At 31.2% G+C, this 25,990-nt stretch overlaps 1 protein-coding gene across 1 annotated transcript; it reads right to left on the bottom strand.

The window, feature by feature from the left end:
• Positions 1 to 25,990, bottom strand: LOC139481366 (uncharacterized). Its single transcript, XM_071264663.1, has 4 exons — positions 25,858 to 25,990; positions 14,626 to 14,939; positions 13,456 to 13,579; positions 1 to 4,909 (listed from the first exon to the last, which is right to left on the bottom strand). The coding sequence occupies exons 1-3, from the start codon at positions 25,871 to 25,873 to the stop codon at positions 13,463 to 13,465; spliced, it is 447 nt and encodes a 148-aa protein (XP_071120764.1). The 5' UTR covers positions 25,874 to 25,990; the 3' UTR covers positions 1 to 4,909; positions 13,456 to 13,462.

The raw sequence follows: 25,990 nt of genomic DNA on the forward strand, positions 1-25,990 counted from the left end.
TTTTTGTATAAATTATGACTTTTAATGATCAACAGATATATGACATTACAAATATAAATGAAAAAAAAGACAATTATGAAATACAAAATGTTAAAAAAAGACTGTTTTATGAACATTAGAACATTATGATGTGTTACAATGTCTTCTTGGCTAACCATGATTTAATATTTTAATAAAAATTGTTTGCATGCAAAATATATATTGTTTAACTGTTTCTTCTCAATAGCCCTATTCAAAGGGATATTAAATCACCTAATGTTTTTTTTATTCTTCCAAAAAAAAAAAAACCCAATCCAAAACAAGCCCCAAAGTGACCTTTACAAAACAGCCAAAATGTCAATACTGCAGCTTGAGGGAGTTGCAACCTATAACTATGCCTTGGCATAACTTTATGACGTAGAAATTTGCACACAAGATGTATCACTTGAATAATGTCAATTCCAGAGCACTAGCTACTTTGTGGATGAGACTGATTATCCATCAGCAGCGGTACCAACCACTGAAGATCCAAAAGTATGTTTGATCATTTAAATCATTAAAATCACATACATTTTATATTTCTCTATCCATGGATATTCCTTACATACACGAATTTAATAGTTCTTGTGCACTTTTATATCCAACAGGATCTATAGAAACTGACTAGACAATGATAATCTATATTGCTATGTTTAAGTAGCCCTCATAGTATTCAGATCCTTTTAAAAAACTATATCATTGAACATGTATTTACAGGTTAAATTTAATTATTACTAACAGCAATTATGTAAAGGAGTACCAAATATTTTTGTAATTTTTTATACAAAATTGCACTTTTAAATTGCTGATTTATAATGAGTGAGGATCTCACGACATGTTAACTTTTCTGTTGTGGTAAAAAAAATCCCTCTAAGTGGCTTATTTTTGCTGTTATGCAAGATCAGACTTAATCAAAACATAATCAGATTTTATTTAAATGTTGGGGGGTGGGGGGTGTGGGGAGGCGGGTTAAAATTTGACATTTTCCATAAATGACTCCTATTTGTGAATATAAATATAAATATGCACAGCCTCCTGGTCTATATCTAATCATGGAAGTAAAATTTGACTTCCATGATCTAATTGACCATTACTGATTAATAAAATTATCCCATTTGTGTTATCACCTGTGTGATGTACAAAATATATGTCATCATGCTAGAGAGATATATTAGGCCACAACCATCAGAGAATTACAGTTATCAGAATAGAAACAGATCAAGGATAGAAAGATTAGAATAAACAATAAAATGATTAAAAAATATTAACAGCACCAAGTCATGGCAAGAATAAAAGTGTAAATATATTCAAAATAGTGCATAACTTTATTAATCTTCAATGGATACTCAATTTTTCAAAACTGAAGTTTTATGATCTTATAAAGGAACAAAACTTGACAGAAAACAAAATACAGATTGACCAATGCATAAATTATGAAAAAGAGTTAGAAAGACTTTACCACATGAATGACAACAATTGAACAAATACCACTAACATATATCCTATCATGAATTAATATCAGCACTTCCCATCTCAAGAAAGTACATATAAATCACAAAAATGAGATTGATTTCACCCATCACTTAACACTATAAGTTAAAATTTACACTATTGTGTTTAAAACCAAAATACCATAATAAACATACCGGCAGCTTAGCCACAAAAGTTAATGTCAATAAAGTTTAAAGTTCCTGCAATATCTTTTTTATAATTGCACATAAAAATGTGACAAACATATAAAATAGTCTCCATCTTAATAAGTATGTATCAAAGTTATTATCATGATAATGATGCACATTAAACTGTTGGTAAGAAACAAAAGAAATATTATCTACAAAGTAAATAGACTGAATAACAGTGTAAATCAGAACTTTGACTATATCCGATAGTATGGAAAACATTGGGAACAACAATACAGAGACCTACATTATTCTGAGGCCAAACTTAATTGATTTTAATTTCTTTTGATTAACTTGGATAAACTCTTAGAAAATAATATTTATAAAATAAAATTTTCACAGTATCTTGCTGAAAAATACCTTAATTCTACACACTGACTTGAATAATTTCATTGTGTGTACATGTACCACAATATCAATATAACTTCTACACGAACTTTAAGTGATTGGTTGATTTTTTCTTCTTCTTTTAAAATACAAATTTTATAAAGCATCTTATTTCGCCACTACCTACATGAAGAATTATATTATATAAAAGAAATATACATTAAATTTTTAATGCACTAGTCACTTGTATTCCAAAAATCAATTTTGCTCACTTGAACCTCTTCATTTACATCCAAAAATCCAAAGAATTTAAAATTAAATCAGTGAGGGCCTTAAATTTTAACAATTCAGAATCATAGAAACACAATTGAACCAGACAAATTAGTGGAAGTGAAAAGACAATATCATAAAATGAATCCAAAAAGACAAATAGAAATTACTACACACTAATACTAATTATATTACCAATGCATATGACATATGGAATATATAAACAACATTTATATATATAAGAAATATATAAAAATAACTATATTTCAGTACCTGATTTTCCACCCATTGAATTTATATATTATTACAAACCTATTTATATTGATGATGAAACAAAACAACTTATCTTGATAATAACTAAATTAATTTATCAATTTTGGTAAAAGTTTGCATAAAAACTATAAAATTATCTTGAATTCAGGAAAAAAATGAGGAAAATATCAGAAACTAAATTTGCAATCCATGCAAAATTATTTTCAATTCATGTACAAAAAGTTATCACAGATCAATGCATACACATTTCTTAAAACACCAATAAATATGTATATCTATTTCTTAAATACTTAACAACATTATGTATAGAAGGATTATCAAAAAAATCATACATGGCACCCAGAAGACGTGTTCTAGAATAGGTCTTAATTTATTTTTTGGATTGAAACAAACAACACAAATCTTTTGTTGCTATTACATTTTTAAAGTGTCTCCACTGTATACCATGTATGTTTATTTTGAATTTTAAGCACATGATCTATGAATAAAAAATATAATGAATATTCTGACCTCTTGATTATATACATTTCAATTGTTTAAATCTTTCAATCTGATATATATTTCTGCATGCAGTTCACATAATTTATATAAAATATGACAAATTATGAACCAGTTAGTTCTGGTATTATCCGGGATAAAAAGACAACTACCGGTATACAACTGCTCTTCAACATTGTCAGACATTTTGATGTTCTTGGTATTTGCATTTAAGTTGACAAAAGAAAAAAGGATCAATTGTAAAAAAAAATATTTAATCTTCTGGCATATTATCCTAATAAAAAATAGTCTTATTTTTCAATAGAATAACATTTATTTCCCTTAAAAAAACTTGATTTTAAAAACCTGCCCCCATCATTGCGATTTTTATGAGTCAACTTAATTTAAATAGATTTTTTAATGAACTTATTTATTATGTTTCATTTAAAAATGCATAGGATTAAGTTACATAAAAAAATAACATTGCAATTATCTCCTTTGAAATTAAAAAAAAGAAGGTTATTATGAATATTTGAATCAATTGCAAGGACAATTCTAGCCAACTATGTGGTTGGGAAACACAACTTAATTTGGTCAAAAGGTTAACATCTTTAATTATAGTCCAAGACGGAAAAAAAAGTCATGCTCAATTTAAATAAAATAAATAATAATTTCACATACTACAAGAAAGTTGAGATACAAACTGTAATAGTTACATCAGTTATTAACTGATACATGCATTAAATGTTTGACGAATTATCCAAAAGAAAATATGATTATTTACGTTTTATATTTGTGTAAGGTTCTGATATATCAGTTAAATATATCTTATCAATTCTTTTAATCAAAGTGTTTATAAGCACAGAACTTGAAGGGTTAAGATTATAAATGTTAATTTATCAGTGGGAAGTAAAATTAAATATTGCATAATAAAGCATTGGTTGTAATACTAGTAGATTCAACTACAATTCTGGACATGGGAGATAACTCCATTTTTTTAAAGATGCCTTTAACAATGACATCATTTATATTTTTAGAACAGATATTAGATTCCTCCACCTTGCAAAAGATATGTAATTTTCTTGACAGGTGTAACCTTGTTTTCTGACTTTAATATCTGAAGAAATATTACATTGAAAAATTTCTGGAAATGTGCATGGAAAGGATGTATAAAATGTTATGATCAATGCACTATATTTCGTATCAAAAAGGAAGTGATAAGCCTTGGAAGATTTAGATATCAAGTCAGTAACATAGGGTTTTGATTGTATTTCATGCAATCTTTACCCCAAAATAACTCCAAATTATCATTTAAAAAAAATACCAGTTACAAATTTTTGTCCTCCCATTACAATGTGATCAGAATCTTTTATGTCCATTACTACATACAAACACCAACAGGTATATAGCCATTACTACATACAAACACCAACAGGTATATAGCAAATTATCTACTGCATAGACATTTTCTTCCTTTAGTTGCCTACAACTGCAATATTTCATGTGGATCTCTTTTATCTACTCTATCATTATACAAATGATAATGTTTGAGAAAATTCATTTCCATGTATATATTTATACAAAACAACCATATCAATACAATATTTATCGATGGCTAAACAAAATAGAAAATAAACTAAAAATGTAGAGTGTATATTTTTGTAAATGAAAAATTATAATCTGGGATGTATTTATAGAAAAATAATTAAAGTTTTACACCATATAATGATATCACTGGTAACATATGTTTAATATTCCCTCCTTTATTATAAATTTCCAGATATTCAACTTTCAGATTAGCAATACCTCTGCCTCTTGCTATCCTTCACTAGTCTACAGTTATATCCAGCATCTTGTAAACATACCTGCAAAATATTTTTTCCTTTTGAGTTTTTTTTTATAAGATATAAGATGTACATAATAAACATTTAACCTAGTGTGAATAAATGCTAATATTTAATTAAATACAATAATAAATACCAAGGATGTATATGTGTCAATAGGAAACCATGCTCTGCTCGCACTTCCTTTTTTCCCATGTTCAGAGAACTGGGAAATTTATGTAAAAGATATTCTTTGGCATTTTAAAAATACAAATGTAGTTGACTTCATAATAAACTTAATTTCAAGTTGACCACATTCTCACAGTGAACTTCCTTACCACAACATTTTAGTTGATGTGACCACATTCTCATGGTGAACTACCTCATCACAACATTTTATCCTGTCCTCGAATAAAAAGAACTGGGAAATCTGGGCCACACCGCTTATTTCAAATATATTTTTAAAAGTTTACGTCACAATGACCACATGTAATGAGATTCAAGTTCATTTAACATAACTTCGTGATGAACTTCATTTAACTTACAACGAGTTTTTTTTTTAACGTCATTGACTACCCATTAGGGTCATGCACGGTCGGCAATTTAACCTGATGTAGGACAGACAGACAAATCATTCAATTTATTACTTCAACAATTAATTCCATTTAACAAAAAAAAAATCCCAAAAAATCAGTATTGACATAATTAGTCCTAATCTTAAAGCAAATATCTGACCACTAATTTAGGAAAAACTGCAAAAATATACCCTTACCAAAATCTCAATTCAAGGTACTACAAAATTACCAAGATCAGAATATGATGAATAAAGGCAACAGTAGGTCCGAGACCACAATTGTCGTCCCTTGATTTTCGTAATATCGTCCCTAGTGTTGACAGTGGGTTACTTGCCATTAATTTTTATACCCCTTCCAAATTTATTTCTCCATGTTTAATGCCTCAAATTGCAAGTAGGGGGGGGGGGGGGGTTGAAATTACACTGTAAAAAACATTGGGTCCAGAATTTTTAAGGAAAGTAATGATTTGGTCCAGCTGAAAAAGGTTAAAAATTAGCACTTCGGAAGCTGTCAAAAGATTTCAAGACGCCCTTAACATAAAATTGTCCATATATAGTTAGAGCCGATGAAGTTTTCTATAATTTTGATATAATTTGTCCCAAAGTAGTACAACACACTCTAAAAATTTCTTTGAGAAAGCGCAGGTGGGATTTTTTTTATTTTCATTTATGTTCTAAAAGAAATGCACTACGAAATAATTGTGGTCTCGGACTAGTAGTATACCGCTGTTCAAACTCATAAATCCATGGACAAAAAACTAAATCTGGGTAATTATATATAACAAACTAAAACTGAGGGAAACGCATTAAATATAAGAGGAGAACAACGACACAACACTACAATGTAACACACACAGAAACGGACTAAGCATCAGACAAAATCCTACGAGAAAAACAAATATAACATCAAAACCAAATACATGAATTTGGGATAGACAAGTACCGTGACACGATTATCGCAATGTGAACTTACACTAAAAAATAAGAGAAAACAAACGACGCAACGTTAAAATGTAACACACACAGAAATGAACTATAATATAACAATGGCCATATTCCTGACTTGGTACAGAACATTTTTAAAAGAAACAGATGCTCTGCAGGGCGCAGCTTTATACGACCGCAGAGGTTGAACCCTGAACGGATGAGGCAAGTATGGACACAACATTCAAGCTGGATTCAGCTCTAAATTTGGATTGTGATTAAATACAAATGTAGTTGACACAGCATAGGTTTCTGACACAGAATGAATGTGGTCTAATGAACTTAAAATTTTTGTTTTGCCTTTGAGCAATTCACTATGCTGTTGAATATTAATCCTCTCAAAAAAATGTTTGAAGAAATTTTCTTTTTATTTATGAAATCTGAAATGAGAAAAATTTAACCCCCCCCCCCCCTAATTTTTTTTTCACATCCCCCTTTTCCTTCTTCCAAAACTGATCTCAATTCAAATTTCTAATGGAGTTTGCAACAATAACTACTCATTTAAATACAGCACAAAATATTAAAATGTAAAAAAAGTGCTTGTTATAACTGAATGGTAAAGATTGTTTTAATTTATCAGTTGGTAGTAAAAGTGAATATACATTGTATATTGTATAAAACAATGATTTAAGTTGATTCAACTACTATTCTGGACAAAGAAAGATAACTCCAATTGAAAATTTCTTGCTATTGCACAATATTGTGCAATTAGATATTTCTTGCTATTGTGCAATACTGTGCAATTGAAAATATTTGCTATTGCACAATACTGTGCAATTGCAGATTTCTTGCTATTGCACAATACTGTGCAATTGAAAATTTCTTGCTATTGCACAATACTGTGCAATTGAAGATTTCTTGCTATTGTTGAATACTGTGCAATTGAAAATTTCTTGCTATTGCACAATACCTAGTATATTAATTTTGGATCCTGATTTGGACCAACTTGAAAACTGGGCCCATAATCAAAAATCTAAGTACATGTTTAGATTCAGCATATCAAAGAAGCCCAAGAATTCAATTTTTGTTTAAACCAAACTTAGTTTAATTTTGGACCCTTTGGACTTTAATGTAGACCAATTTGAAAACGGGACCAAAAATTAAGAATCTACATACACAGTTAGATTTGGCATATCAAAGAACCCCAATAATTCAATTTTTGATGAAATCAAACAAAGTTTAATTTTGGACCCCGATTGGGACCAACTTGAAAACTCGGCGCATAATCAACCAGATGCTCCGCAGGGCGTAGCTTTATACGATTGCAGAGGTTGAACCCTGAACGGTTAGGGCAAGTATGGACACAACATTCAAGCTGGATTCAGCTCTAAATTTGGATTGTGATTAAATAGTTGACACAGCATAGGTTTCTGACACAGAATGAATGTGTTCTAATGAACTTAAAATTTTTGTTTCTCTTAGAGCAATTCACTATGCTGTTGAATATTAATCCTCTCAAAAAAATGTTTGAAGAAATTTTCTTTTTTATTTATGAAATTTCAAATGAGAAAAATTGAACCCAATTTTTTTAATCACATCCCCCTTTCCCTTATTCCAAAACTAATCTCAATTAAAATTTCTAATGGAGTTTGCAACAATAACTGCTCATTTAAATACATCATAAAATATTAAGATGTAAAAAAACTGCTTGTTATCACTGAATGGTAAAGATTATTTTAATTTATCAGTTGGTAGTAAAAAGTGAATATACATTGTATATTGTATATAACAAAGATTTAAGTTGATTCTGGACAAAGAAAGATAACTCCAATTAAAAAAAAATCTTGCTATTGCACAATATTTTGCAATTAGATATTTCTTGCTTACTATTCTGGACAAAGAAAGATAACTCTAATTAAAAAAAAATTTGATATTTCACAATATTGTGCAATTAGATATTTCTTGCCATTGCGCAATACTGTGCAATTGAAAAGACTTGCTATTACACAATACTTAATATAATAATTTTAGATCCTGATTTGGACCAACTTGAAAACTGGGCCCATAATAAAAAATCTAAGTACATTTTTGGATTCAGCATATCAAAGAACTTCAAGATTTCAATTTTTGTTAAAATCAGACTAAGTTTAATTTTGGACCCTTTGGACTTTAGTGTAGACCAATTTGAAAACAGGACCAAAAATGAAGAATCTGCATACACAGTTAGATTTGGAATATCAAAGAACCCCATTTATTCAATTTTTGATGAAATCAAACAAAGTTTAATTTTGGACCCCGATTTGGACCAACTTGAAAACTGGGCCAATAATCAAGAATCTAAGTACATTTTTAGATTCAGCATATCAAAGAACCTAACTGATTCATTTTTTGTCAAAATCAAACTAAGTTTAATTTTGGACCCTTTGGACCTTAATGTAGACCAATTTGAAAACGGGACCAAAAGTTAAGAATCTACATACACAGTCATGACAGTTAGATTCAGCATATCAAAGAACCCCAATTATTCAATTTTGATGAAATCAAACAAAAGTTTAATTTTGGACCCTTTGGGCCCCTTATTATGTTGGGACCAAAACTCCCAAAATCAAACCCAACCTTTCTTTTATGGTCATAAACCTTGTGTTTAAATTTCATAGATTTCTATTTACTTATACTAACGTTATGGTGCGAAAACCAAGAAAAATGCTTATTTGGGTCCCTTTTTGGCCCCTAATTCCTAAACTGTTGGGACCTAAACTCCCAAAATCAATACCAACCTTCCTTTTGTAGTCATTAACATTGTGTTTAAATTTTATTGATTTCTATTTACTTAAACTAATGTTATTGTGCGAAAACCAAGAATAATGCTTATTTGGGCCCTTTTTTGGCCCCTAATTCCTAAACTGTTGAGACCAAAACTCCCAAAATCAATCCCAACCGTTCTTTTGTGGTCATAAACCTTGTGTCAAAATTTCATAGATTTCTATTAACTTAAACTAAAGTTATAGTGCGAAAACCAAGAAAATGCTTATTTGGGCCCTTTTTGGCCCCTAATTCCTAAAATGTTGGGACCAAAACTCCCAAAATCAATACCAACCTTCCTTTTGTGGTCATAAACCTTGTGTTAAAATTTCATAGATTTCCATTCACTTTTACTAAAGTTAGAGTGCGAAAACTAAAAGTATTCGGACGCAGGACGACGACGACGACGACGACGACGACGCAGACGCCAACGTGATAGCAATATACGACGAAAATTTTTTCAAAATTTGCGGTCGTATAAAAATCTAAGTACATTTTTAGATTCAGCATATCAAAGAACCCCAAGGATTCATTTTTTGTTTAAATCAAACTTAGTTTAATTTTGGACCCTTTGGACCTTAATGTAAACCAATTTGAAAACAGGACCAAAAATTAAGAATCTACATACACAGTTAGATTCAGCATATCAAAGAACCCCAATAATCAATTTTTGATGAAATCAAACAAAGTTTAATTTTGGACCCTTTGGGCCCCTTATTCCTAAACTGTTTGGAACAAAACTCCAAAAATCTATCTCAACCTTCCTTTTGTGGTCATAAACCTTGTGTCAAAATTTCATAGATTTCTATTCACTTAAACTAAAGTTATAGTGCGAAAACCAAGAAAATGCTTATTTGGGCCCTTTTTGGCCCCTAATTCCTAAAATGTTGGGACCAAAACTCCCAAAATCTATACCAACCTTCCTTTTATGGTCATAAACCTTGTGTTAAAATTTTATAGATTTCTATTCACTTTTACTAAAGTTAGAGTGCGAAAACTTAAAGTATTCAGACGACGACGCCAACGTGATACCAATATACGACCATTTTTGCGGTCGTATAAAAATGGAGGGTTGAACCTGGTTTTGTGGCATGCCAAACCTCCCTCTTATATAGCCATGTGAAATATAACATTAAAATGACAACTCAACACCACAGGACTACAATATAAATAAATTGGAGAACACATTTATAGACAAAGAAACACACGAACAACAGCCAACAAAAGGCAACAAGTTCAAAATTTTAATACGCCAGAAGTGTATTTTGTCCACACAAGATCTACTAGTGACGCCCAGATACAGAAGTTTGAAAGCTGAAACAAGCACAAAGTTGAACAGCATCGAGGACCAAAGATAAAAAAAAGTTGTGCCAAAAACGCAGTGTTCTCCCCAGGCTGTTTTAGCGTCACGGCCAGGGTTTTCTGTTAGTTACCAGAACATCCCTATTTTTTAGAATAATTTATATTTTAGCAAACAGTAAATTTATAAAATTACTATACAAAAGATCCAAAAAAGATTATTAGTGAGCATGTGGAAGATGTGTTTACAAAATATAGTCATCCTTATTCATCTTAAAGTCCCCCCTCCCTTTGAACCCCTGAACCTGCCACTGCTTTCCCATCACTAACAAAACCTCAATTTAAGGAGAAGTGTTCATTTGGCCGTAGGACACGTATAACAATGATTTATGAATTTATACATATATTCAATAATTTAAACCATTGAAGGAAATTGCGTTTGCTTGTCATGCACCATTTAATTGGAATAAAGAACCTTAAACTATTAAAATTGCATTTCAAAGTTATCCTACTAAATATACATGCATTTAGCACTATTAATTAAAATAAATATAAGATGTGAAAGCATTTATGTTTTCTTCTGGATCATATCTTTTACTTATCAATATCTATAGGGGGCCTTGGTGGCTGAGTGGTCTAAGTAGTTACTACTGTAATCACTAGCCGGTCAACACTGAGATTGTGAGTTCGAACCTCGCTCGAGCGGGTGCACTCGACTCCAATCTTAATTGACTAGGATTGTCAGTTTTCCTATCGAAGGTAGTGGTTTTCTCCGGGCACTCCGGCTTCCTCCACCAATAAAAACTGGCCGCCACGAAATAGCCTAAATGCGGTGCTTAAAAGTGGCGTTAAAACACCAAAAATCAAATTATTAATATGTATAATAAATGATTTGTCTTTATGTGTCACCACATTGTTATTTTTATTTTGTGTGTTGCTTATGTATTTGGTATTGATGATAGTTCTATGTTTGGTTTTAATTTAAAAAAAAACAGATTTTTGATTTGAATATATTGGCTGTAGACCGAATCGATGATTGCATTATCATTAATCCTTTCCTACATATTGACGCCTTTGTAGTACATGTACCTCAGTTGAACCGCTTTGACAACAAAGTGTCTGTTTCAGACTTAATAAAATTTGTATCCAATATTATAAAATATGAAAAGGATATTCATTAGAGTATCCAACTTAAATATATTTGATGAAATACTATTTTTTCGCAATGCATTAATACTAAAAAGTATATTTTCAGCATTTTATTGAAAAATCCTATGTGAATCAAGTATGCAAAAAAAAAAAAATTGATGGAGGAAAGCGATAACTCAGTCACAGTTGGTTAGATGGGCGCGAAAGAAAAGTACCAAACTCTCTGCAAGTTAAAATAACAGTGCATAAACTGTTTGAGGGGTATGTAGTGTCTGCCTCTTTTCAACATACAAATGTATCCTTTTTTCACCGGTAACTGTCAAATTTAACCCCTTATTCTGGTTGACCCACTTTGCAAAAGCTACCTATAAGATTTAATGTTAATTTGTTCATTACAAGATCATGCGTGAAAATTTGAAAAAAAGTGCTTTATGAAATCACATGCATAATATATTAATACAGCTTTTGAAAATTGAGCTGTTATGTCAGATGGACAACTAACAATCCATTAATCTTTAATCTTGGTCAAAAAGTGCTTTAAGAAATTCCATAATGTAGCTTTGGAAAATTCAGCTGGTATGTCAGATGGACAACCAACAATCAATTAATCTTTTAACCTTGGTAAAAAAATACTTAAGGAAATTCCATAATGTAGATTTTGGAAAATCTGCTGTTATGTCAGCTAGGTTAGATTTTATTTTAAAATTATATAAATTTTAAATCTTGAACATTAATTCTTTATATTTCTAAATATAAAATAGTTATGTCACTCAGATAAAAGGTTAAATTCCATTTTAAATCAAACTTAACACTTTTCTTGCATAAAGGACTTTAATTATACTCACTGTAAATAAGTTTTGGATAACTTTTCTTCCACCATGAACTTGTATTTACATTTTAAATAGTTTTTCATTAGAAAATACAATGTTTTGCAGTGATAAACACTGGACTTCCAAATGTTACACATACAGTTTTATTGCTTTAATAAATTGATGAAAGTTGATTTCAATATAATGAGGATTAGTTCTCAATACTTTCTCCCTTGTTTTTGTTCATTTATTGAACATATGACACATGAACAAGGGGATAAAAATAACTGATTTAGAGTAGTTAAAATAATTCACTTACAATAAAATTATTTTTGTTTGACATAATATGAACACACTCAGTTTTCATATCAGTATTTCTCACATGGGCAGCTGAAAAATGTAGACCCAATGGGCATAATGGGCCTATTGCAAAATCGAGTTTATTTTTATCATGTTAGAGGACTAAGTCACCTTTACCAGACTGTTTTACCTGCAGAATTTACCTTCTGTTTAACAAAGCTGTCATCATGCTATCAGAAACAAAAAGACAGTTTAATTCATGATTTATCAATTTACAAGCAAATTGTTCATCATCAATTATTGTGGTTTCACTACTGGATGAAACTGGTTCTTACTCACACCTTCATAAGCATGTGTTAAATTTGATAACACATATTTTTACGTTTGATTGACAAAATTTATAATTCTCATTACATACATAAATTGAAGAAATCAAAATAGTGACAATAAACTTTCAATGATTAAAATACCAAAAAATAATTTAAAAGGTTTAATCCAAAGGTGTGGTTAGGAAAACCCTTTTCTGAGGACAATTTAGGTCAATGATTGTAAACTGTTTCCCTGGGTTGGAACTCTCCCCCTTTTTTTTTTTTTTAAACTATCAAGGCTTTTGAATGGGGACATATGGTTTCCTTTTAAAAATGGCTGGATCTGCCCCTGATCTTTATAAAGATAAGATTTATAACACCTGCATTCTACCGTTTCTAATTATAACATAAGAAAAAACTTACATTCTGCTTAAAATGATGTTATAACTATGATAAAAACCACGATCATAACTATTCCTACAAAAAACATCATAATCATCTTTTTTCTTCTTTGTGCTTGCATTTGTTCTGATGTCACGATAAAACTCTGTTAAATAGAAAAAAAACCATATATATTCAAAGTTTTAAACATAACTTTCTATGGAAGTATAAGTTTCATATACTACATTGTACTTTCTTGAAATCACATTATTTAAAAAAAAACACAACACTTTACTCTAGTACTAGTGATTGCTGCTGATTACTGTTCACCATACTGACTTTTCTTTTATAATGTTTTAGTATAAATCAGGGCTTTTCATTATAAGGCTTATTATACACAATAGGTTTTGCCCATTGCTCAAGACTGTAATGAGACCTGTAGTAGCAGCATCAACTTGCTGGTAACTTGCAATTGTCTTTTGGTATTTAGATGATAGAGGGCTCATCATATCTAATATTGACCTTATTTAAATCTATATCTGTCAAATTCCAAATGTTCATTAATTAAACATTTCTTTTGTCAGCTATTGAAATATCATGCAATTAATTAACTAGGCAGAAACTCTTAAAGAACAGAAATAATTCCCTTTAAGTCGATGGCTTTTTTCTCACATTAAGATCATAATTTAATTTTCATTACATTAATATCTATTTTCCCTACTTGAGAAACTGTTATAACTTCTTCAATTCATGAGTTATCTTTCTTTTCTTGCAGATTCTCATTTTATTTTGGATAATTGCATAACACAATTTATGAGCTTGAGTATTCTTAAAAGTTTTAGACATCATAAAATGTATTTTTATCCTGACTATACTTTCTGAGAATCAATACATCACAAAAGTAAAATTAAGCAATTATAACAATGAACTTGCAGGAAATAAATCATATCTAAAAGTATCCATTTGATAACCCTTATAAGTTATAGTGTTTAATAAAAAATAATTTAAGAAGTCATATACATATGATAATGTTTAGTATTTTTCAAAAGACCTATCTGTTGACTTAAATTTTGAATGAGACATTTTTTGAAATTGTTACAACAGAACTTTCCTGGTAGTCATAATTCACATAGTTAGATCAGGAAAGCTATCTATTGTCTCTAATTTTGCTGTAAAACATATATTTAATCTATGTTCACAAATAATACATACTGCACCAGTATATGCACAAGGGGCTACAGTCGTTGGAGCTACAGTTGTACAGGTTGGATATGAGTTATAACCATATCCCGAAGGAGGATGCATTCCAGGCCCTGGAGGATATCCTTGCATTCCAGGTTCTTGGGGATATCCCTGCATTCCAGGTCCTTGAGGATACCCTGGATAAGTCTGCTGAGGATATGGCTGAGTTGGTCCAGCATACTGCTGAGGTGCACCATACTGTTGTGGTGGATAAGGTGTAGGATAGGGAGCATCAGGAGGAGGCTGGCCTTTTATAGCATCTTCATATGATGGAGGTAGATTTGCTGTAAGAAAATATAACAATTTTATTGTATATATAATTATTTTATAATATAGAAAAAATCTGTGAAACAAGATACATGTACTTAATAAATTACAGCTGAATATTATGTCTTACCTATATACTTTTTTATTTACCTAGATGTCCGTAGATACATGTATCGTGGGTATTGCTGTGCGTTTGTGTTTTCTACATTAGCTAGATACATGTATAGGGGAGGGTTGAGATTTTAAAAAACATGTTTAACCCACCACGTTTTTGCGACTGTCCCAAGTCCGGAGCCTCTGCATGGCCTTTGTTAGTCTTGCAAAATTTTAATTTGAGTGTCTTTTATATATTTCAGAGTTTAGTATGACGTTCATTATCACTGAACTACATTTTTGTAGTACATACTTTTGTTCGGGGGTTATCTGAAACAGTCCTCCTGGTACAGGATTTTCGCGCTGTATTGAAGAACCATTGGAGGCCTTCAGCTGTTTCCTGCTCTTTGGTTGATCAGGTTGTTGTCTCTTTGACAAGTTTCCCATTTCCATTCTCAATTTTATACAACAAATGGAAGTTTTTAACGACCTTGACTGGCTATACAGTCCTTGCACGGTCGGCTAAATTTTGTAAATTGATTAAGAAATGTAAAAATGCAATTAAGTATAAACTTCTAACAAGTCAAGAAAACATAGACTTTTTCATGCCTATCATTGTCTGGATGGGCCTTTTTTGCAAATCCTGAATCTGCACCTGAATAATTGACTTACTTTATCTACACATGTACATATGCAACTTCCTAAGATTTAGTAATCATTATGTTAGTATTTAATTTAAAATCTAGTAGACAAGGAAAGATAACTCTTGTTGAATGTCAATCAGTCTGTCCATATAATTTTGACAATCATCATTTTTGTTTTATTGTGATAGTAAATGTTTCTATATTCCTATGGTCTGACAACTCAAATATATGTTCTTTTTTTTTGGAACTGTCCTCAAACAAATATTATTGATTGCAATATTTTAATTTAGAGAATTTATGAAACAAGGAATGTTAGGACAATGTTTCAGATTTTTTCTATTTTCTTGAGTCCAAGTACAAATGCATGTATCCAATGGTATTTGGGCTACCAATAACTGTCACTTCCTGAACCAGATAGACAAAGGGGAGATTTGTGTCTGCATGACTGAACTCAACTGTAACATTCACCAAGACAGTTTATCAGTCAGTATTCATGGTAATACAACTCTTGGTTTTGGTGTTGGTCATGTTGCTTGTTAATGTAAATGTAGTCTTTTATACTATTAGATATTTTTTTTCATTATTTTAGGTACATTTGTATTATATGATTGAATAAAATAATTGTTCATTTGTAGCAAAACATCAGTATTTAAATTAATATTATTTAAATTTGGTAAATTTTTACGAGTTATTAAAGGGGCACTAGCTGTCAAATTCATGGTCACCGATTTGACTGAAATTCTCATATTTGATTTATAATAATGTAAATCATTTATCCAAACTATCAAAAGTCTAAAATAAACAGTTTACAGAGCATGGGGTAAATAATATATAGGTTCATTTCGTGTGTATTTTAGTCCAGACGCCATCTTATTAACTATCAATTTGACCTCAGATGACCATATAAGCGATGTAAACAAAAATAAAGATATGAATAGATTAAACCAACACGTGCAATTGGATTTTTATAGGTCTGCTTGATTTGATTTTATAGATTAAAAATAGATGTTTCTCATTGTTTTTAACCGTATAAGAATGATTTTATGTGCATCGAATTAATAATCAAATGATTTACCGTAGTTTCACTTTCATTGTTGACATTCTTTTTCTTTAAATAACCAGTACACATACAATGCATGCGTTGCCAATCTCTAGCTAGGGGTTAAATTGAAGTTCACATGAATACGGATTTAAAGAGGTCGACTCATTCACTTGCAAGTGAATAACTAATAAATCTATGTTTCTTAGCGTAATTTGACAAAATTGAACCTTTTTGGCTGCAAAAAGCGAATTGTTATTTCACTATTTCACTTTCATTATTGATTGAACAGAAAAAAATCAAACTTTAGATTTTTTATATATCTCGTAGCTAGTGCTCCTTTAAACTTAAATAAAATGATTAGTAAATTTGGTTTAATCCAATAATATATACATAACAAGAATGTGTCCAAAGTACATGGATGCCCCACTTGCATTATCATTTTCCATGTTCAATGAACCGTGAAATTGGTTAAAAAATCTAATTTGGCATTTAAATTAGGAAGATCATACCATAGGGAACATGTTTCAAGTTGATTGGACTTCAACTTCATCAAAAACTACCTTGACCAAAAACTTTAACCTGAAACTGGCACTTCCATTTCTATGTTCAGTAGACCGTGAACTTGGGGTCAAAAGTATAATTTGGCTTTAAAATTAGAAAGATCATATCATAAGGTACATGTATATTAAGTTTCAAGTTGAATGGATTGCAGCTTCATCAAAAACTACCTTGACACCTGAAGCGGGACAGACGTTAGTTTGTTCGTCCGTGCATCCGTTTGTCCTGCTTCAGGTCAAAGTTTTTGGTCAAGGTAGCTTGTGCTGAAGTTGAAGTCCAATCAACTTGAAACTTAGTACATATGTTCCCTAGGATATGATCTTTCTAATTTTAATGCTAAATTAAAGTATTGACCACAATTTCACGGTCCAATGAACATGTAGAATGATAGTGCGAGTGGGGCATCCATGTACTATATATATATGGACACATTCTTGTTTAATTTTAGTTCATATATATGTAAAGAAGTTTAGTGGGACATCTATTTTCACTGAACTATATATATATTTTGTTAAGGGACCATGGCCAGCTGAAGCCCATCTCCAGGTGTGGGATTTTCTTACAGTATTGAAAACCTATTCTATTGGTGGGCTTTGTTTGTTTTTCTGCAATTTGGTCGGGTTGTTGTGTTTATGACACATTCTCATTTTAATGATAGTAGAGGGGCATTATGTTTTCTGGTCTGTGCGTCTGTTTGATTGTTCGTCTGTCTGTCCATTTGGACAGACGAACGAACGGACGCACAGACCAGAATACAAAATGCCCCTCTACTATCATAGGTGGGGCATAAGAACATATAAGACTAATGAGGGCCAGAGACTCCTAAATTGTGACAGGTGCAAAAAATGTGTCATAAAGGTTTATAGGGCACATAGCATGTTTTTCTTTCAGAAGAAAAAGGGCAATCGTCTGGAAAAAAAAAGGGTGTGGCGGCGCGCCATGCTAAATAGTTTTAGATAAAACACTATATTATATCTGATTTAAATACAGACCAATGGAATTTCCAATAGAGATCAGAGCAAGATTTCTGAAACATGTTTATATTGTTTGCAAACAACAGGATATACAATAAAATTGAGAATGGAAATGGGAAATGTGTCAAAGAGAAAACAACCAGACCAGAGAGCAGAAAACAACTGAATGCCGTCATTAATTGGGTCTTCAACACCACAAGAAACCAGATGCCCCACAGAACGCAGAGGTCAAACACTGGACAGTTGGGGCAAGTATGGACACAACATTTAAGCTTGATACAGCTCTGAATTTGGGACACAGCATAGGTTTCTGACACAGAATGAATGCTGTCTAATGAATTTAAAAATTGTTTTTGCTTTTAAGCAGTTCACTATGCCTTTTGAATATAAATCCCCTCAAAAAAAATATTTGAAAAATTTTTCTTTTTAATTTCTGAAATCTGAAATGAGAAAAATTGTACCCCCCTTACAACTCTTATTTACCCCCTCCCCGGCTCCCCCCCAAATTTTGTTCACCTCCCCTTTCACTTATTTCAAAAATAATCTCAATTCAAATTTCTAATGGAGTTTGCAATAATAACTACTCATTTAAATACATCATAAAATATTAAAATATAAAATGACATATACAGTCATGGTTAAAATTAATATTGATTAAAAGTAATGTCTAAAAAATGAATTTATAGCTACATTGTAATCATCTCTAGACAAGCATCATTTCTTAATACATAATTTTCAAGCAGTGTAAACATATAAATATAACAGTATTCTTTAAATGGAATTTATATTGGATTACCTCCCTTACACTGCTTTTAAATATTTATACACTTAAACACAAGTTATTGACTGGGAAACTACAAAAATGCTTATTTGGGCCCCTTTATTAGCCCCTAATTCCTAAACCTTATGGACCATAACCCCCATAATCATTCCAAGCCTTCCCTTTGTTATATGGAACCGTGTGGTACAATGGCAGAGAGATCCATACAGTTACACAGAAGTTATTGTCCTAAAACTATAACCAGGTGCTCCGCAGGGCGCAGCTTTATACGACCACAGAGGTCGATCCCTGAACAGTTGGGGCAGGTATGGACAAAACATTTAAGCGTGATACAGCTCTGAATTTGGATTGTGATCAAATTTTTGACATTATATGGGTTTTTTACACAAAACAAATGTCAAGATTTTACAAATCAATTAAAGATTTCTTCTTCAAACTTATTTAAATCTAAAATTAAATAGTTGACACAGCATAGGTTTCTGACACAGAATGAATGTGGTCTAATGAACTTAAATTTTTTTTTGCCTTTGAGCAATTCACTATGCTGTTGAATATTAATCCTGTCAAAAAAATGTTTGAAGAAATTTTCTTTTTATTTATGAAATCTGAAATGAGAACAAGTATGGACACAACTTTTAAGCTAAAAATATTTTAGATAAGATAAGGAAAAAAAAACTTCATCAGCAACATTTTATATTGGCAAATTACCAATGAAGTTATTTACATAAAGTTATTGGCAAATAAAAATAGAAAATGACATCATAGTCATGTCTGACAAATGTCCAACATACATTATCTAAAAATCTAAAAACATTTTAGATAAGATAAGGAAAAAAAGCTTCATCAGCAACATTTTATATTGGCAAATTTCCAATGAAGTTATTTACATAAAGTTATTGGCAAATAAAAATAGAAAATGACATCATAGTCATGTCTGGCATATTTCCAACATATATTATCAACTACTATTCTATACAAAGAAAGATTACTCCAATTGAAAATTAATTGCTATTGCACAATATTGTGCAATTAGATATTTCTTGCTATTGTGCAATACTGTGCAATTGAAAATTTCTTGCTATTGCACAATACTTGATATGGAATCCTGATTTGGACCAACTTGAAAACTGGGCCCATAATAAAAAATCAAAGTACATATACATGTTTAGATAAAGCATATCAAAAATCAAAGTACAATGTACATGTTTAGATAAAGCATATCAAATAAGCCCAATAATTTAATTTTTGTTAAAATCAAACTTAGTTTAATTTTGGACCCTTTGGACCTTAATGTCGACCAATTTGAAAACTGGACCAAAAATTAAGAATCTACATACACAGTTAGATTTGGCATATCAAAGAACCCATTTATTCAATTTTTAATGAAATCAAACAAAGTTTAATTTTGGACCCCCATTTGGACCAACTTGAAAACTCGGCCAATAATTAAAAATCTAAGTACATTTTTAAATTCTGCATATCAAAGAACCCCAAGGATTCAATTTTTGTTAAAATCAAACTAAGTTTAATTTTGGACCTTTGGACCTTAATGTAGACCAATTTGAAAACGGGACCAAAAATTAAGAATCTATATACATACATTGTAGTTAGATTCGGCATATCAAAGAACCCCAATTATTCAATTTTTGATGAAATCACACAAAGTTCAATTTTGGACCCTTTGGGCCCCTAATTCATAAACTGTTGTGACCTCAACTCCAACCAGATGCTCCGCAGGGCGTAGCTTTATACAACCGCAGAGGTTGAACCCTGAACGGTTGGGGCAAGTATGGACACAACTTTCAAGCTGGATTCAGCTCTAAATTTGGATTGTGATTAAATAGTTGACACAGCATAGGTTTCTGACACAGAATGAATGTGTTCTAATGAACTTAAAATTTTTGTTTTCTCTTAGAGCAATTCACTATGCTGTTGAATATTAATCCTCTCAAAAAAATGTTTGAAGAAATTTTCTTTTTTATTTATGAAATTTCAAATGAGAAAAATTGAACCCAATTTTTTTAATCACATCCCCCTTTCCCTTATTCCAAAACTAATCTCAATTAAAATTTCTAATGGAGTTTGCAACAATAACTACTCATTTAAATACATCATAAAATATTAAGATGTAAAAAAACTGCTTGTTATCACTGAATGGTAAAGATTATTTTAATTTATCAGTTGGTAGTAAAAAGTGAATATACATTGTATATTGTATATAACAAAGATTTAAGTTGATTCTGGACAAAGAAAGATAACTCCAATTAAAAAAAATCTTGCTATTGCACAATATTTTGCAATTAGATATTTCTTGCTTACTATTCTGGACAAAGAAAGATAACTCTAATTAATTTTTTTTTTGCTATTTCACAATATTTTGCAATTAGATATTTCTTGCCATTGCGCAATACTGTGCAATTGAAAAGACTTGCTATTGCACAATACTTAATATAATAATTTTAGATCCTGATTTGGACCAACTTGAAAACTGGGCCCATAATAAAAAATCTAAGTACATTTTTGGATTCAGCATATCAAAGAACCCCAAGATTTCAATTTTTGTTAAAATCAGACTAAGTTTAATTTTGGACCCTTTGGACTTTAGTGTAGACCAATTTGAAAACAGGACCAAAAATGAAGAATCTACATACACAGTTAGATTTGGTATATCAAAGAACCCCATTTATTCAATTTTTGATGAAATCAAACAAAGTTTAATTTTGGACCCCGATTTGGACCAACTTGAAAACTGGGCCAATAATCAAGAATCTAAGTACATTTTTAGATTCAGCATATCAAAGAACCTAACTGATTCATTTTTTGTCAAAATCAAACTAAGTTTAATTTTAGACCCTTTGGACCTTAATGTAGACCAATTTGAAAACGGGACCAAAAGTTAAGAATCTACATACACAGTCATGACAGTTAGATTCGGCATATCAAAGAACCCTAATTATTCAATTTGGATGAAATCAAACAAAGTTTAATTTTGGACCCTTTGGGCCCCTTATTCTGTTGGGACCAAAACTCCCAAAATCAATACCAACCTTCCTTTTATGGTCATAAACCTTGTGTTTAAATTTCATAGATTTCTATTTACTTATACTAACATTATGGTGCGAAAACCAAGAAAAATGCTTATTTGGGTCCCTTTTTGGCCCCTAATTCCTAAACTGTTGGGACCTAAACTCCCAAAATCAATACCAACCTTCCTTTTGTAGTCATTAACATTGTGTTTAAATTTCATTGATTTCTATTTACTTAAACTAAAGTTATTGTGCGAAAACCAAGGATAATGCTTATTTGGGCCCTTTTTTGGCCCCTAATTCCTAAACTGTTGAAACCAAAACTCCCAAAATCAATCCCAACCGTTCTTTTGTGGTCATAAACCTTGTGTCAAAATTTCATAGATTTCTATTAACTTAAACTAAAGTTATAGTGCGAAAACCAAGAAAATGCTTATTTGGGCCCTTTTTGGCCCCTAATTCCTAAAATGTTGGGACCAAAACTCCCAAAATCAATACCAACCTTCCTTTTGTGGTCATAAACCTTGTGTTAAAATTTCATAGATTTCCATTCACTTTTACTAAAGTAAGAGTGCGAAAACTAAAAGTATTCGGACGACGACGACGACGATGCAGACGACGACGCCAATGTGATAGCAATATACGATGAAAAATTTTCAAATTTTGCGGTCGTATAAAAATCAATCCCAACCTTCCTTTTGTGGTCATAAACCTTGTGTTTAAATTTCATTGATTTCTATTTACTTATACTAAAGTTATTGTGCGAAAACCAAGAATAATGCTTATTTGGGCCCTTTTTTGGCCCTTAATTCCTTAACTGTTAGAACCAAAACTCCCAAAATCAAACCCAACCTTCCTTTTGTGGTCATAAACCTTGTGTTTAAATTTCATTGATTTCTATTTACTTATACTAAAGTTATTGTGCGAAAACCAAAAATAATGCTTATTTGGGCCCCTTTTTGGCCCCTAATTCATAAACTGTTGTGACCTCAACTCCAAAAATCAATCCCAACCTTCCTTTTGTGGTCATAAACCTTGTGTTTAAATTTCATAGATTTCTATTCAATTAAACTAAAGTTATAGTGCGAAAACCAAGAAAATGCTTATTTGGGCCCTTTTTGGCCCCCAATTCCTAAAATGTTGGGACCAAAACTCCCAAAATCAATCCCAACCTTCCTTTTGTGGTCATAAACCTTGTGTTAAAATTTCATTGATTTCTATTCACTTTTACTAAAGTTAGAGTACGAAAACTAAAAGCATTCGGACGACGACGCAAGACGACGACGCCAACGTGATAGCAATATATACGACCAAAAAATTAAAATTTTTGCGGTCGTATAAAAAATGTCTGTATTTGGCCCTTAATTCCTAGACTGTTTGTCCCATAACCCTTAAAATAAATCCAAAACCTTCTATTTATGGTATTAAACATTATGGTACAATTTCAGAGCAATTGAAATACTTATACACAACTTATAGACCTGAAACTAGATAAATGCTTGTGTTGGGCCCCTAATTCCTAAACCTTTGGAACCATAACCCCCCAAATCAATCCCAACCTTCCTTTTGATGTTATAAACATTGTATTTGAATTTTATTGATTTCTATCTACCTACATGTATACTAAAGTTATTATCCTGAAACCATCTGTCTCTGGACAATTCTGACGACGACGACATCATACATTTTTTTACCAATATATACGACCAAAATTATTTTAATTTTTGCAGTCGTATAAAAATCCAAAACTAGAGGAAGGCTTCAGTTAAATATAAACATTTTTGCCTATGAACAATAGCTGGTTTGAATGTTTAACATATATGTCTTATTATTATACCTCAGTTATCATTTTCTATATATATAAAATAATTACAAATGTATAAGTACACAATATTTTCACTATTTTACAAATAACAAGCTAAGCTTCGAACTATATTGGACCGGTCAAAAAAATTCCAAGTATTGCACCTGGGTGAATTTATTTGACTGCAAGAGTCATTATATTTCGCAAAATTTTAAATGCAGCTTCGCAATTGGAGGATTTTGAAAATAACGCGGGAGTAACAACGTCTTGTTTTAAAATGTACCTATTGTATCTAGTATAGGGTTGACGCCAGTGCAAGACTTAGCCTTAGCATTTGAACATATCTATGAAGTAAAAGTTATAGTTTAGTTTCTTCTTTTTTTAATATTACGATAGTTGATTTATCACCGCCATTTATTGTCTGTTGTCTTTTTCAATATACATGTAATAAAACACTTACTGACTGGATATTCATGGAATAGTAAGTTTATTGTCCCTACGCCCATGACGCCTCAGGACAATAGTTGCTCCTCGAGACAATAAACTTTAATACTATTCCACTCATACCCAGTCAATAAGTATGCAATATTGTATTTGTTGATATTATTTTTAATGTTGTCATACACTTTCATGACTATATACATAGCTTATGTTTGTAATGTTTACATGATCAATGGTGTAACCACCACTTAAAATAAAAATATCTATTTAAGAAATAATTCCTTCATGTCATGCTCTATGCTCATTTTAATATGGGCAGCCATTATATTTGTCGATATTTTACACTGACCGTTATTAGCGAGGTGTTAAACGTGGTCAAATATAATCATGCCTACATGTAAGTACACAGTGTTAAAATGAGCATAGAGCATGACATGAACTTGACGAAGGAATTATTTCGATTCTGATAGGACAAATACAATATTTATATCTATAGGTTGAAGCATACGAAAATACCATAAAAATGTTTGGCTGTTCCCGTTTCATCCCTGAGGAGTCTGTACATTACATTTCATATTTGAAAAACTATGAGCAGGGTAAATATAGTCTTCGCTAGCCAAGGGTTACAATCCACTCCCGTTCTCTTCACCCTTGGCAGATTAAGCCAACATTTGTGAAAACAATGTTGCGCATTCTATTGGAAGATTAAAGTCACACCCATTCCTAATACATTATTCTTGACCAATGGTAGCACTTGAACTCTTCAATTTGGAGCCTGTAAAAACACGGTGGCATCTAGATTCTACACACTTGGCATGCTTGGTAAACCCGGAAACGAAAATATACATCAACATTCATGCACTTGTGCAAAAAATATACAAAGAAAATTCTATTAGTCGATTAAAAGTATTAAAATTGTCACTGAATGTGGTCGTATGTTTAGGGATGTAAAGACTTGTTGCACAATAAACACGTGGCAATTGTTTACAAACACTTTCTACATTTATACATGATCAAGTTATTGGTGCTTTTTGATTTGATGCAGCAAGTTTCAACTGTGTCTCAATCCGCTGAGGGTGAAGAGATTGGGAGTGGATCGTAACCCTTGGCTGGCGAAGATGGGTAAATATACTGATATATGTTGTTTGATAAAAATATACAATAAAAGTTTATGTTAGCTCAATGTATATATTTTAAAGGATAACGACGGAAATAACTTTAAAATAAACAGAAAGTTTGTGCACATGTACATGTGTCAAACATATTTTGTGCTCATTAGAACACGGCGTTAATTTACAAAGCATAATACTGTAATAAGGACGTCATATTAAAATCAACTATTCAACTGGCCCCTGATCAAAATATGTACTAGTTAAATGAAAATGGACATCACACTAAACCCCCAGTACATAAAAATGAACACAAATTAAAAATTATACAAGAATCACTTAGACTGTCACACAAATCAAAATGTATAATTTGCACCTGCCACATACTGAATTATATTCACAATATTTCACGGTTTTTGAATTGACAAAATGAACTGGATACATTAGTTAATACTCTACATACCTGGTTCATCTGACATTTTTGTGTTTTTTCTTGAACTTTAAAGCAATTTCTATTTCATAACTGATAAACAAAACAATAATAAATAGCAATTTGGGTCCTTTTAAACAGGAAGTTGTATGATAAATATAACACT

Source organism: Mytilus edulis, chromosome 7 (assembly GCF_963676685.1).
Source record: "Mytilus edulis chromosome 7, xbMytEdul2.2, whole genome shotgun sequence".
Taxonomy (NCBI): domain Eukaryota; kingdom Metazoa; phylum Mollusca; class Bivalvia; order Mytilida; family Mytilidae; genus Mytilus; species Mytilus edulis.